At 49.1% G+C, this 14195-nt stretch overlaps 1 protein-coding gene across 1 annotated transcript in view; it reads right to left on the bottom strand.

Moving 5' to 3' along the window:
• The window catches only part of ATP13A5 (ATPase 13A5), a 33261-nt gene that overhangs the window by 6114 nt on the left and 12952 nt on the right, over positions 1-14195 (bottom strand). Inside the window, exons 13-22 of the mRNA XM_072993284.2 lie at positions 13855-13916; positions 13196-13346; positions 10334-10423; positions 9595-9751; positions 8817-8934; positions 7777-7901; positions 4339-4502; positions 2652-2762; positions 1498-1577; positions 687-729 (exon numbers count right to left, since the gene is read on the bottom strand). Coding sequence (XP_072849385.2) covers positions 687-729; positions 1498-1577; positions 2652-2762; positions 4339-4502; positions 7777-7901; positions 8817-8934; positions 9595-9751; positions 10334-10423; positions 13196-13346; positions 13855-13916 — 1101 coding nt within the window. The remainder of the gene's footprint in view (positions 1-686; positions 730-1497; positions 1578-2651; positions 2763-4338; positions 4503-7776; positions 7902-8816; positions 8935-9594; positions 9752-10333; positions 10424-13195; positions 13347-13854; positions 13917-14195) is intronic.

Below are 14195 nucleotides of genomic sequence, written 5' to 3'. Positions count from 1 at the left end.
CTTCCAGACACTGCAGCCCTGTTCAAGAGGATTAACTTGAAAGCATGAGCAGGGTGTGTGCATGTGAGAGAGAATCCTAGCCCCACCAGTGGGGGGGGGGTGTCATCTCCCCCTGAAGAAGCCCTGCCTGAAGAGCGGGCAGCCTTCACCAAGTGCAGCCTCTCCGAGCCACCAGGGAACCTGAGAAATTATTCCGGACAGCTGCTGGCTGGGCTGGGCTGGGCTGGGGCCGAAGCCCTCTCCTGGCTCAGGCTTTGCAATGGTCTGAGGATGGCTTCTGAGTCTCCGGAGGAGAGGAGACAATCCTTCACCAGGAAACTTATTTTAAAAATGGGAAATGCTGGGGGGGGGGGCGGGCGGAGAAGCCAAACCTCTCTTGGTGGACTAAAGATGGCCTCGTTCACGGCTTTTCGGTGCAACCTGGGCAGATTGGTGGCTCCGAGGGACCACACCCGGGTATCTCTGGAGCTGCCGGCAGAGGCTGACGGAGGGTTGCGTCCGGCCATAACATGATCTCACCTGAATCTTTAAGAGACTTTCTGTCTCGTCTTATTCCCTTGGTCAACTTGAACAAGAACAGAACGGCAGCCTATCTTGCAAGGTGCAACAATCTTGGCATGTCATAATCGGTGTGGAGAACAATTTTTAACAAAAAAGCACGACAGGGAACAAGGAGGGTGGCCTACCCCGCAGTCGTTGGCGCCGTCTCCGCACATCCCCACGCAGTAACTGGAAAACAGAAGAGGCCGCTCGTGAAGCTCTTAAAAAGAAAAGAGTCGTTCCTTACCCCTTGGGCATCCAGGCGGGGAAACATGTTGCGTCTCTCTCTCTCTGCACGCACAGAATATGATGTAGGCGTCACCAACAAAACTGCGCGTCCTGAGCACAAACTGGACTGACATATCGGCCGACCAAAGTTGTTTTCCTAAAGAAACATTTATGCTGTCGACTCTTTTTTTTTTTTTTTTTGCAACGGGGCTCCCTCTAACCCATGGGACAGGGTGTTTGGGGGCCGCTCCCCAACTTTGAGGCAGAAAGCAGCACGCATCCTCCTTCCGCCTTGCCACATATGATCAGGTCATCCTGTTAGCCTAGATTTTGAGGCCACAAGGAAATTGGAGCTAATCTCCGGCAGAGGATCAGACACGGATGAACCAGCTGTGATGCAACACATTTTATACTCATCATCCAACCCATGCTTATGTGCAGAGCAGTGTGGGGGCACTCCCAGCCTCCCACCAAAGACACATGAAGAAAAAGAGAGACACGGGTGTGTGGTCACTTCACATGGTTGGTTTTACACACACACACTTATGCACAGTCCTTTGAACCGGGGGATGGCGTTCAGGTGTCACCTCTCCTGTCACTTCTTACCGCGCCCCCATTCCCTCCTAGGAGAGCCACAAACACATCCTGGGGTTTTGGTGTGTGTGTGTGTGCATGTGTGTGAAAGCCCCACTTCCTCCCTCCCTCCCTGCCTTGGGCCAAGCCACCTACTCCAGTTTCTGAAATTCTTCCACAAGGCTGGACTTCTGGCCTGGAGACATCCTTGCAAATACCGTGGCGTTCATAAGGATCTGGAGGAAGGAAAACGGGATGCTCAGCAACAACCAGCATTCATTTGACGAAAGTAAAGAGTTTTAAGCAACACATTTTTGTTTGTTTGTTTGTTTGTCCCATGGAAATCCATCCATCCCTGAAGACTAAGAGCTCCAGTTGGGTAACAGACATCTTTAAGCCAGGCAAAAGACAAATTGCAAACAGATGAAGAACAAATTAATCAACAAAAACATCAATATCACAACAATCAAAGCAACTACTGACTTTCTCCAAAGAACACAGAATTGTGCACACCATCATCTTCTAAGGTAAATCCCTCCCCCACTGTAACATCTAAGCTATAATCTCCTTTACAATGATCATAACAACAAACTGGCTTTCAGCTGGGCTGGCAACATCAAAGCCCTGCTCTGGAACAGCTCCAGTAGAACTACTAGTGTGCCTATGTTGCAATTTGACTTGCAGCCTGCATTATGTTAGAGAGTTCATTGTTCATACTGGATGCAATGCAATTCACATTCTTGCCCATATCCATCCATCCATCCATCCATCCATCCATCCATCCATCCATCCATCCATCCTTCCTTCCTTCCTTCCTTCCTTCCTTCCTTCCTTCCTTCCTTCCTTCCTTCCTTCCTTCCTTCCTTCCTTCCTTCCTTCCTTCCTTCCTTCCTTCCTCTGCTGATCCTTTTATGGTTTGCCATGAAGCTGTTTTCTCAATCATTCCAGCTTGAAAAAGTAGCAGAGAAACAAAGTTGCTTTGGGAGCAAAAACGCTAAACCAATTCGAATCAACCTTTGCTCAATGTGATCTGTAAAAAGTATGTCAAATTCACCTGTTTCACAAGTGGAGTAAATTCCACACAGTACTTGACCATGTAGTCACAGGCAACGCAAGGCAAGGCTTGGTACGTGTGTGTGCTTGTGTGTACACGCTTAGCCTTTTTGTGTCACCCTAGCCATGATTAAGTATCTTTCCTGTCTCCCCCCCCCCCCCTTTGTTTAGGATCTGACCCAGCCAGAAAGGGGGTCACATTCCCAACCAGTCCCAGCTGCACAGATTTCCTCCCCAACCATTTCCCCACAAGTTACCTTGGGTAGGAAACTGCTGAAGTGTTTCTTGATGACCTGATAGGACTTCCCACTCAAGGCAAAATGGAAGTTGCTGCTGCTGCTGTTGGTCTCAACGGTAATGCAATGAGTCTGAAAGTCAGGAGAAAATTATTCCCACGGTTGATCTCCGTGATCTCCTTCCAACTCTTTTGGAAGGCGTGGAAGTGAATAGAAACAAAAGGGACAGAAGTGGGGATGGTCCCAGGCAAAGTGTCTCCACCTTCCGCTGGGGTAAGAATCCCATCTGACCTCTTTCTGCTTCAGATGGGGAGGCATGAGAAGTTGACCTGGTGGACCTGGACCTGCTCTCCCCCCCCAGTCTCTCTCTCTCTGTGTGTGTGTAACACACACAAACACACACACACACACACACACACAGAGAGAGAGAGAGAGAGAGAGAGAGAGAGAATTTTGGAAATTATTTTAATTTTAGAGTCCAAGGAGCAGTTCAATTGAAGTAGGACTTCCTGAAGACCTCAATACTGGTTCATCACCTTTTGGATTTAAAAAACAAGCCAACCCTCAATTTGTTTAAAAAACACTCCCCCTTACAGTGAGAATGAAATTAACCATGTAACAGAATTGGGAACCAGGCAAAAAGGAGATTGCCAAGGAAAAGTCCAAGCTCTCCTAGAAACTCCAGTGATGAAGCCCCCGGGAATAAATTTCTCGGTCATGTGACAGTTGGCTATTTTGTAAGCATGGTAGGTTAGAGAACAGAGGAAAACTGTTATCTGTCCCTCTTTCGCTTTCAGGAGATTGGGGGGATTTCTTCTTCTACATCTTCTTTAGCAGCTGCAGACCTCAATCTAATCAAATGAATTCCTGTACTGTATCTGTGAAATTCTTGCCATCGAGCAAGACCTGAGTGGGATACAGAACTTCACTGCTTCTGGTGGGGAACCGGGGGGGGGGGGGGAGGAAAGCCATCCATCCATCCATCCATCCATCCATCCATCCATCCATCCATCCATCCATCCATCCATCCATCCATCCATCCATCCATCCATCCATCCATCCATCCATGCCTGCATACTGGAAGTCCAGAAGGAGCTGAAGGCACTGGATGTCAACCCATCCCAGGTCACAGCACATAATTTTTTCCCATTTCCATCAGTCATAGACAAAGACTCAGAAATACTTCAGATGACTTGGATACAAACCAGCCAGAAGCAAATCAGCTGTGATTTGGAAGACAAATAATTCGGACTCAGCCAAAGCAGCTGATAGTTGCCCACCCTGACCTATACTTTGTTCTCTTTCCTCCACCCTAAAAATCCTGGGGGTGCCCAAGCTTTTTATTGCGAGGAAATGAAGGTCAAACCTTCATTACATTCTCTGACATCTGGCGGCAAAAACAACTGTGCCTGGCCGTGTCCGGGTGGCACATGCCTTGACAAGAAGACTGGGAGTGTTCTTATCTGATGCCTTCCATTTTGGAGAAGATCATAGAAATCGGAAGAACCATCCTGAAGAGTAATGGCTACCGGAGTAAAAATGTACCGGTAGGGAAGACCTCAACAGAAGAGGATGCCATTGTCTCTAGAAGGGGCTGCCGACAGAGCTTCCCGGCCCAAGGTTGCTAACATTGCCCATCTTACTTCCACATGCTTGCCCTTTTCACCAAGACTGAATGCTCGTAAAGGCTCTGGAAGTGCAGCCTTACCTGGATTTCTCCCTTGCACGGCTGCGTCTCCTCCACCAGCTGCCAGGTGATGGAGGCTGGCTGTGTCTCCTTGGGCTCGCTGGCCTCCACGAGGATCACTTTGCTGCTGCCGGAGACCATCCCAGAGTGCTTGGCAACGGTGACAGCGGTCTCAAGATTGTCCCCTGGAAAGAAGCGCCCCGTATCAGGAGGGAGGTTCAGCCATGCGGGGCCTCACCCACCGGCCTCAGCCCCACAACCAGGTTGATATAATGCTCCACTATTTTTTATTCTAATCATATTTCAATTTGACAGCTTTGCTGCTAGGCACTTGGAACTTTTAGGTCTTTAGTTAATTTGGTGGTTGTTGTGGGTTTTCCGGGCTGTTTGGTCGTGTTCTTAAGGTTTTTCTTCCTAATGTTTCACCAGTCCCTGTGGCTGGCATCTTCAGAGGATAGGATTCAGAATTCTGACTGTGCTCTGATGCAGTTTGTTGGATAGTTGAGTATTTATAGCTGTGGGATCAGCTTTTGTCCCTTTCAGGAAATTGGGTGATTATGGTGATCAGCGCATTTTTGTTGTGGGTGTATTGTTGTGATAAGGAGGAGATATTATCTGTCACTGTGATTGCTGGAAGTCGCGAGTTGGTCTTTTCTGTGCAGTGACCAGTTAGCTAGTCTTGTGTGTGCAGTCCTTGTGGCTGGGTAGAATTCGTTGACCTTTTGCAGGCTGTATTTTTCAGTGTTGGGAGCCAGGCTTTGTTGAGTTTAAAACTTTCTTCTTTTTTGTTGAAGCTCTGCTGGTGCTGGTGGATTTCAATGGCTTCCCCGTGCAGTATAACATAATGATTGCTGATGTTGTCCAGTACTTCTGTTTTTTTGAAATAGAATTTCATGTCCAGCTTGTTTTAGGGCATGTTCAGCTACTGCCGATTTTTCCAGTTGTTTTAGTCTGCAGTGTCTTTCATGTTCTTTGATTATGGTGTGGATACTGCATTTTATTGCTCCAATATATACCTGACCACAACTACAAGGTATCCGGAATACTCCTGCAGTGGTGTAGTTAATTTACCGTATTTTTCTCTGTATAAGATGACCCAATGTATAAGACTACTCCAATTTTTCCAACCCCAAATAAGAAAAGTGGGGATCGTCTACTTCGTTCCTATTTCGGGTAAAGCATGATGAAATGGCTGCACGATCAAAGGGCTGCGATTCTGCAGCCCTTTCATGGCTGCTTTACCCATTGCCTAAGCTCCGCAGAGAAGAGAAGGGAAACAAAATGCAAGGGAGATAGGGAAAGTTACAGAAAATTGAATGCAGACTTCCAAAGAAGAGCAAGGAGAGAGAAGAGGGCCTTCTTAAATGAACAATGCAAAGAAATACAGGAAAATAATAGAAAGGGAAAAACCAGGGATCTGTTCAAGAAAATTGGAGATGTTAAAGGAACATTTTGTGCAAAGATGGACACGATAAAGGACAAAAATGGGAGGGACCTCACAGAAGCAGAAGACATCAAGAAGAAGTGGCAAGAATACAACAAAGAATTATACCAGGAAGATCTGGATGTCCCAGACAAGCCAGATAGTGTGGTTGCTGACCCTGAGACAGATATCCTGAAGAGTGAAGTCAAGTGGGCCTTAGAAAGCATGGCTAATGACAAGGCCAGTGGAGGTGATGGCATTCCAGTTGAACTATTTAAAATCTTAAAAGATGACACTGTTAAGGTGCTACATTCAATAGGCCAGCAAGTTTGGAAAACTCAACAGTGGCCAGTGGACTGGAAAAAAAGATCAGTCTACATCCAAATCCCAAAGAAGGGCAGTGCCAAAGAATGCTCCAACTACTGTACAATTGCACTCATTTCACACGCTAGCAAGGTTATGCTCAAAATCCTCCAAGGTAGGCTTCAGCAGTATGTGGACCGAGAACTCCCAGAAGTACAAGCTGGATTTCCAAGGGGCAGAGGAACTACAGACCAAATTGCTAACATGCACTGGATTATTGAGAAAGCCAGAGAGTTCCAGAAAAACATCTACTTCTGCTTCATTGACTATGCAAAAGCCTTTGACTGTGTGGACCACAACAAACTATGGCAAGTCCTTAAAGAAATGGGAGTGCCTCACCACCTTATCTGTCTCCTGAGAAACCTATATGTGGGACAGGAAGCATCAGTTAGAACTGGATATGGAACAACTGATTGGTTCAAAATTGGGAAAGGAGTACGACAAGGCTGTATATTGTCCCCCTGCTTATTCAATTTATATGCAGAATACATCATGGGAAAGTCTGGACAAAGGTCCGCATAGTCAAAGCTATGGTTTTCCCAGTAGCGATCTATGGAAGTGAGAGCTGGACCATAAAGAAGGCTGACCACTGAAGAACTGAATTGTGGTACTGGAGGAGACTCTTGAGAGTCCCCTGGACTGCAAGGAGAACAAACCTCTCCATTTTGAAGGAAATCCACCCTGAGTGCTCACTGGAAGGACAGATCCTGAAGTACTTTGCCCATCACATGAGAAAAAACTCCCAGGAAAAGACCCTGATTTTGGGAAAGTGTGAAGGCTGGAGGAGAAGGGGACGACAGAGGACGAGACAGTTGGACAGGTCACTGAAGCAACCAACATGAATTTGACCCAACTCTGGGAGGCAGTGGAAGACAGGAGGGCCTGTTGTGCTCTGGTCCATGGGGTCACGAAGAGTCAGACATGACTTAGTGACTAAACAACAACAAGCCCCACAGGGCTTAGGAAGTTGGTAAAGCAGCCATGATATGGCTGCACAATGAAAGGGCTGTGATCCTGCAGCCCTTTGATCCCTTCCCCCTTCTTACTTCCATGTATAAGACAACCCTCAATGTTTATTCTAACTATTTTAGGAAAAAGTATCATCTTATACATGGGAAGATACAGTAGTTTGCTCAGGACTGTATTACTCAAACAGCTTTAGAGAAAATAGAATCATAGTTTCCTTTGCATGGGAAAATTCATGTACGAAACAACAGGTTTGATTCTGTGCCTGTTATCACTTTCTTCTTGAAGGGCTGCACCTTGAAAATGTTCCATCCTTTCTGAATTAACAACATACATTATTTTCTCTCTATTCTCAGTGTTAAACTTAAATTCATCTTCCCATTAATTATACCTGCAAGTACCCTAGTATAATTTCTGGTTATGCCCGCCTACCCACTGGGGTAACAGGAACCTCATTTTCATCTAGGGGTTCTTCCGCCTGCCAGTGAAGAGGAAACGGCACCACCTCGGAGCCGGCCTGGGTCGCCAGTGACTGGAGGTGTTCTGGTGGGAACCGGGGTTGTTGCCAGTGTCACGAAAGCTAACCTGTCCCTGAAGACCAGCTTCAGTCCCTGCAGATGTGAAGTGACACCGGGCTCGCTATTCCTTCCCCAGCACCAGACAGGGAGATCTTCCCCCCCCCACACACACACCCACCCTGGCTGTACCTGTGACCATCACGCTCCGGATGCGGGCGTTGCTCAGCTCCTCCAGGACCGGCTTTGTCTCGCTCTTCAGCCGGTTCTCCATGACCAGCAGGCCCAGGAAGGTCAGGTCCGACTCCACCTCATCCCTTGTGAGGAGGGGGGAGAGAAGGGGCCAGGCAAGAGTTAGTGCCCCAAGGGGAAAAGAAGAGGCTATGCCTTGGGTGCTAGGATGACACAAAAAGGCCGAGATGCTCCCCACCCACAGCGAGGGAATCACTCAGGAGGAAGGCTTTGACGTCGCTGGCCCGGCTGAAAGCCGACCTGCCCTGAAGATCATGATAAAGGCGATCAGATCTCAAAGGGGACCTGCTGCCCTGGGGGGGCTCCTGAGCTCGGAAAACGCGAGAGCAGCTGCAAGCATGCGCCCCACGGAGAAAGCAGACCGGCAGCTTTCTTCAGTAGACGTGCCAGATTAAGACAACATGCCTGGAGAAGGGGCTGGCAAAAGGTGTTTGGTACCCCAGGAGATGGGTGAGCACTGCCTTCTCCTCCCATCAAGGAATCAAATTGCCCACATTCAAATCCAGCAAGAGAGCAAGCGGAGAATTTTCCGTTGCTCCATTCTCATCGGTCCCATCATTCTACCCAAGGACATCTCTATCCACTGGACAAAAGGTCGTGCAATCTCTTTGCACCTGAACACGACTGGAATAAGAAAATAAATTCCTTCCCAGAGAGCAGCCCCACAGCCCAGAGGATTAAGGATCTGAAATCAATCCATGCAAAAGGATTCAGCACACATTTGATCAGATACACATGGAAGCCACTTGGGGAGAAAATCACACACAGAGAGAGAGAGAGAGAGAGTTGACAACCTTGTCTGGAGGCACCTCAAGGTGTCACAGAAAAGAGGGACTACTTAGGGGTTCAAAATACCTATAACTAAATGTGCCAGGCATTGGGTTTTATTTCATTAAAGCTAAACTGCTGGAGTGCTCCGGAGAGGACAGCTGGCTGAGACAGGTCAACATGGAGTTTGGCTCGCCTCCTGCAGGCCTCACCTTTCCAGGTCTTCCACGTCCACCCCTCCCTGCGAGGAGAGCTCCTTGTGTGCCAGGGCAAGAACTCGGAAGCCTTGCATCGTGAAGTGTTTGAGCTCCGACTGGAAGTCTGCTGGAACTGGGGGAGGAGGAGGAGAAGAAGAAGACATTCCCATTTGAGGCACAGAATCCGGAGCCTCGAGAGCTTCCGGTGTGCTCAGATGGTCCTGGTGAAGCATGGAAGGCAGAGGAAAGTGCTTTGGGAAGAGAGGAAGGGCCCCTGCAGTCCTTCTGCAGACCACTGACTCCAGGGAAGGAAGCCTCCTACCCTCTGGGTTAATAGCCAGCTTCCTCTCGAACGCCTTCCTGTGCGGCCTGAATGGGCCCCGGTAAAGCTGCCACCCGGACCTTCCCCTCCTCTACCATTCTCTTAGTGAGTCAGGAAAAACAGGGCTGGGGTCCTGTTCAGGGAAAGAGTTAAACCAGGACTTTTCAGCACCACGGACAGCGGTCTCCCATGCACTTCTCCATGCTCAGAAAGGTGTGCTGAAGCAACACGATAACGGGTAAAGATATTCCACAGGCATGTGATGAAACACGAGTGTACATGCGTCTCGTAAAACCTGACTGGGGCAGAGGCCTCTACGCAGCAGCTTCTTGGGGTACAACCTTGGAATGCTCTCATGTCTCATGGAGCACGCTGTCATGTATGCAGGTGGATGTCTCAGTACAGGATTAGCTCCCTCCCAGCCTGCGGTCGTGATCATCCCCCCACACATGGGGAGTCGGTGCTCCTTACCCGTTGCTGGGTTGCAGAAGCTGGCCACCCTCTCTGGGGCCCCCTTCATGTAGAGCTCGTAGGCTTCCTTGCCAAGTTCTTGGGTCAGGACGGACATCCTCTGCAGAGCGGAGGAGAAGGGGAACTGGCGCAGGATCGCGATCCCTTCCACCGGGGCCTGTGAGGGACAAAAAGAGGACAGGGCCCGGCTGGGCATCTCCGTGCAAGCTGGCACCCAGGCTGCCCTGAGGAGCCCCCAAGGGGTTCTATCCGGGGGACAAGGTGGGCAAGACGGAGCAGCCGGGTCCTTTCCAAAAGCCCGCTGGCCCTTGGGGTTCCGCTCCGCCCTGGAAGAGAAGCCCCTGACCCAGCCCAACCTGCACCTGTGGATTCACCCCTCTTTTCAGCGGCTGCCCGAACTCTTGTCCCCCCCCCCAGCATGTCCCCATTCAGAACAGGATGGTTTTTCTGGACAGGTAGAGGTCCCTGTGTGCGCCTCCTCCCGGCTCTCCTCTTCCTCGCCTCCTGTGCTCAGGAGGGCAGCTGAGGCTCACCCACTCAGCATCCTCCTTCCCGTGTGGGTCTCCCCTCATTTTCCCAGCCAGCTTGATCACTTGGCTCACATCCTCATCCCAAGGGATGATGCAAATCCAGCATCATCTTTCCCTGGCAGGCGGTCCCTTTGCAGAGTAAGAAGGCTTTCAAAGTCCTGCAGGGGGTGGGGGGGCAACGTCCTTTCGCGGGGAGATGCGGTGCTTACCTGGGAAGCAGCAGGTCCTGGCTTAACGATGGTTAACAGTGTCTGTGATGAGCAGCCTGTGCCTCCCTTTCGAGGGGACTCCTCCATCTCCTGCAAGAAGGGGCGGGGGGGGGGGGGGAAGACCCAGAGCATCACTGGAAGGCATTCTGGGGGGGCTCCTGGAAACTCGGCATAAGGCCAATGCAATGTTTCTGATGTGAAAAAGGACAAAATGCAGCTCTCTGGTGTTTGTGCTTGCTGAGTTTATCCTGACAACTGCCAGCTAAGCTCTCAGGAGGAGAAATCATTGTTCTTATGGGGGATTTCAATTATCCTCACAAAAAAAGAATGAGAAAATGTGTGTCTCACAAAACACTTATGCCTTAAAACAACAAAGAACTAGTTAGAGTGGAGGTCATCCTGTGCTTTATCCTAAAAGCCAAAAGGAACCAGTGTAAGTTCACCGACGTGTCAAGCTGGACAGGACTTGAAGCTCAATCCACTCCTGGGTGGTGGTGGAGGGGACTGAGTTTTTGAACCACTTGGGAATAGTGACCAAAAGTGGAAAATTACCAAGGAAGATCATTAGAGAAAAGGTGCTCCCTTAAAACCTGGAAATCTGTCCCAAAGAAGTTTTTTTTAAAAAACACAATGTGTTACACAAAATGAAATGTATGTAGCTAATAAATAACAGCAAAAGGGGAGGAAGAGGAGACCAGCTGGAAAAGTGCATTGCTAGTAACATTAATGTCAACGGGGGGGGGGGGAGAGAGAAATCCATAGATACATCAGAAGGAGCAACATTGCTGGGGAGGTTGTTGGACTGGAAGATGATAGAGAAGATCTGCAAGAGGCAGAGAATCTGCAAGGGCAGAGAAAGGGACTGAAGAAGGGCTGAATCTGTTCTCTGGGTCTGCCGTTACTGTAGAAGGTGCAGGAAGGGCCAGAGACTGGGCTTTGGAGCATTCTGCTTGAGTTCCTAGTTTCAAAAGAGACAAAAACAGAGCTTAGCCACATGGGTACACTGGATTTTAGGAGTTGAGTATAAAAAAATGCACATTCCTGCACAGAAATACAGGAGGCGGAGATTGGCTGTCCCATCGAGAGCATCTGGATCAATGTAGTTGGGGCAAAAAAGAAAGAAAGAAAAAGAGGAACATGGGAGTTGGAGTCTACCACCGGCTGCCCAATCAAAGAGAGGAAGCAGATGGTGACCTGGAGTGAACTTCTGGGCTAGTTGCCAAGCTGAATGCAACAGCTTGCTGCTCTCTTCCACTTGCTGATGTATGCATTTATTTTATAAATGCAGATGGTTTTTGTTTTCTTTTTTGATACCCTCTAGAACTGGAGTTCTTCCAAAACCTGGGGTGAAATTCGTAAGCTCAGCTGGCTGGCAGGCCCATTTCTGTTTTCTATTTACTCCTTTCTTTCTTTTTAAAACTCCGATAAGTTGTTTCAAGGAAGCAGATAACGAATGAACACAACTAAACTTCTTAGCTGATACTTTCTCAACGGTAATATTTATAATTGGAAAGACTCTGCCTAATTGACCATCAACTCCTCAATATCTACAGCTGGAAAATACAGCTATTAACCAGCTTGACACTCTGTGCTGTTACTGACTAAATACCCTGAAAAATGGTTGTTGTTGTTGTGATTGTTGGGTGACGAATATTATTGGAGAATAAATGTACGCTGAAGAGGGACACAAGTCTGTGCAGATTTTGTTTTGGTTTTGCAAAACAACCTCAGACAGAGGACCAATATCCCTATCTGCTGTGAAAAACTAAGAGATGGTTGTTAATGACTGGACCTTATATATCATTGCTTTGTTGGAGTTTACCTTGAAGACCTGGTCGGAGGCCTGACTGAGTGCCTGAAGGAAAGATCCGAATAGTCTGGCCAGGGCTGGCATTGGGAAACCAAGGCTCACTGTCAGTTGAGATCCTCAAAGGGGAAAAGGAGAGGAAGAAAAAGGAGGAAGAAGAGAGGAAGGAAGAAAAAAGTTTAAAGATTAATATTAACTAAAAGGGTCATCTGGAAGGACAGATCCTGAAGCTGAGACTCCAATCCTTTGGCCATCTCATGAGACAGGAAGACTCCCTGGAAAAGACCCTGATGTCGGGAAAGAGTGAAGGCAAGAGGAGAAGGGGATGACGGAGGACGAGATGGTTGGACAGGGTCATCGAAGCAACCAACATGAAATTGACCCAACTCTGGGAGGCAGTGGAAGACAGGAGGGCCTGGCATGTGCTCTGGGTCCATGGGGTCATGAAGAGTCAGACACAACTTAATTACTAAAAAACAACACAAGGCCCTTTCCAACTCTATGCTTCTATGATTTGGTGAGCTGAGGCAAATAATCATGACAAGAGCTGAAGTTAAAGACATTCTTGACAACCACCACGTCCAGATTGTACCCATATGAGAGTTTGTAAGGAAATCAAAGGCCACATTGTGAGATGCAACGGAGGACTGGGGATGGCTAACATAACAGAAACATGAAGGATGATTCTGGGGAACCAAGAAGCTCACAGGCCAGTGAACTTGAGGTCTAGAAAAAGGGAAAGTCTGGAGAAACAGATTAAAGATAAAATGACGAAGGTGATACAAGTCCCTGCTGGACAAGTTTCAACATGACTTCCACAAAACTAAATCTTGTCTCACTGTCAGTGTTTTTGGTGAGTGGGAATAAGGATGCAAGCAGGATGGTCCACACGGCCAGTTTTGTTTAGGCATTCAAAGAGCTTCTGGCCACGTCCTTCATGAAAGACTGCCGAACAAGCATAACCCTCGAGGGATAAGGGCAGAGGCCATTCAAAACCGATTTTTTAAAAAGAAATAGCACAGCAGGAATAAATAGGCAGAGGAGATGCTGCTCACCCAGTCGGTGCCCTGAAACATCTCCAGGTCCAGCGGGTCTCCCTGGATCCTCCCGTCCAAGAGCAACAGGGAGTGGCAGGTGGCCATGGCTCGGCACAGGGGGCCCCAGGGCAAAGGGGAGCCGGAGGAGAAGGAGTGGACGTCCTGGAAACTGGCCCAAAAAGTGAGAATTAGCCTTCAGCCGCCCCTCTTGGGAAGGACGTCGGGGACTTGGGGAGGTCTCCATTCGCAGCTCGGTCTGAGATCAGTGGGTAAATGGCCACCAGACACCTCGACAGCCTCCTTCCTTCCACCACCGCCGTTCCTCAAAAACGTGGCCACCAAGATGCCACGCAAACACTTTCTCCATGGGCCATGGGCTCCCTAGAGCTGCCCCTGCCCTGGACAAAACCAGGGCAGGCCAAGAAGAACCAGAGAGGGAAGCCCTTCTGGCCACAAACTGAAAGCGACACTGCGGATGATGTCCATGAGTAAAACAAGCAACCCACACTGTGCCTCAGCACCCTTTAGGGCATAATGCCAAACCAGCGCGCCCATCTCTAGGGCCCAACTAGGAAGAACTGCTTCTCCTTTGCACACTGTCCTGATCTCTGGAAATTAAGGAAATCATGAGATTCCCTGAACCCAGGCCAGGGGGGTGGCCAAGAGAGACGCCTTACCTCCTCTTCTGGCAAGGGATGACGCCCCAGAGATTGAGCCCGTCCTCGGTCAGGGTGCCAGTCTGCGTTCGAGGAAAGAGGGAGAGGACGTCAGTGCAACAGAGAGCGGCCAGGATCCTCCCCTCGGTCTCAGTGGAAGGGGTCAAGCCCGGGACCTTCTGTCAGGGAGGGGCCACCAGCCAAGAGTGGGGAGGGGCAGAGGGTGGGAGCCTGGAAGGCAGGGCAAAATGGGATACGCTGTGGGGTGCAAAGCTTTTTACCCCCACAGTCCATGGAAGCTGAACCCCTGACAGCTCAGCCCTTAGCAAACGGAGTCATCCTGGAGACCATAGAGGTCTTCA

Source organism: Pogona vitticeps, chromosome 3 (genome assembly GCF_051106095.1).
Source record: "Pogona vitticeps strain Pit_001003342236 chromosome 3, PviZW2.1, whole genome shotgun sequence".
In the NCBI taxonomy this organism is placed as follows: Eukaryota; Metazoa; Chordata; class Lepidosauria; order Squamata; family Agamidae; genus Pogona; species Pogona vitticeps.
The sequence above is the reverse complement of the archived record's forward strand: the minus strand, read 5'-3'. Positions and strand labels throughout refer to the sequence as shown.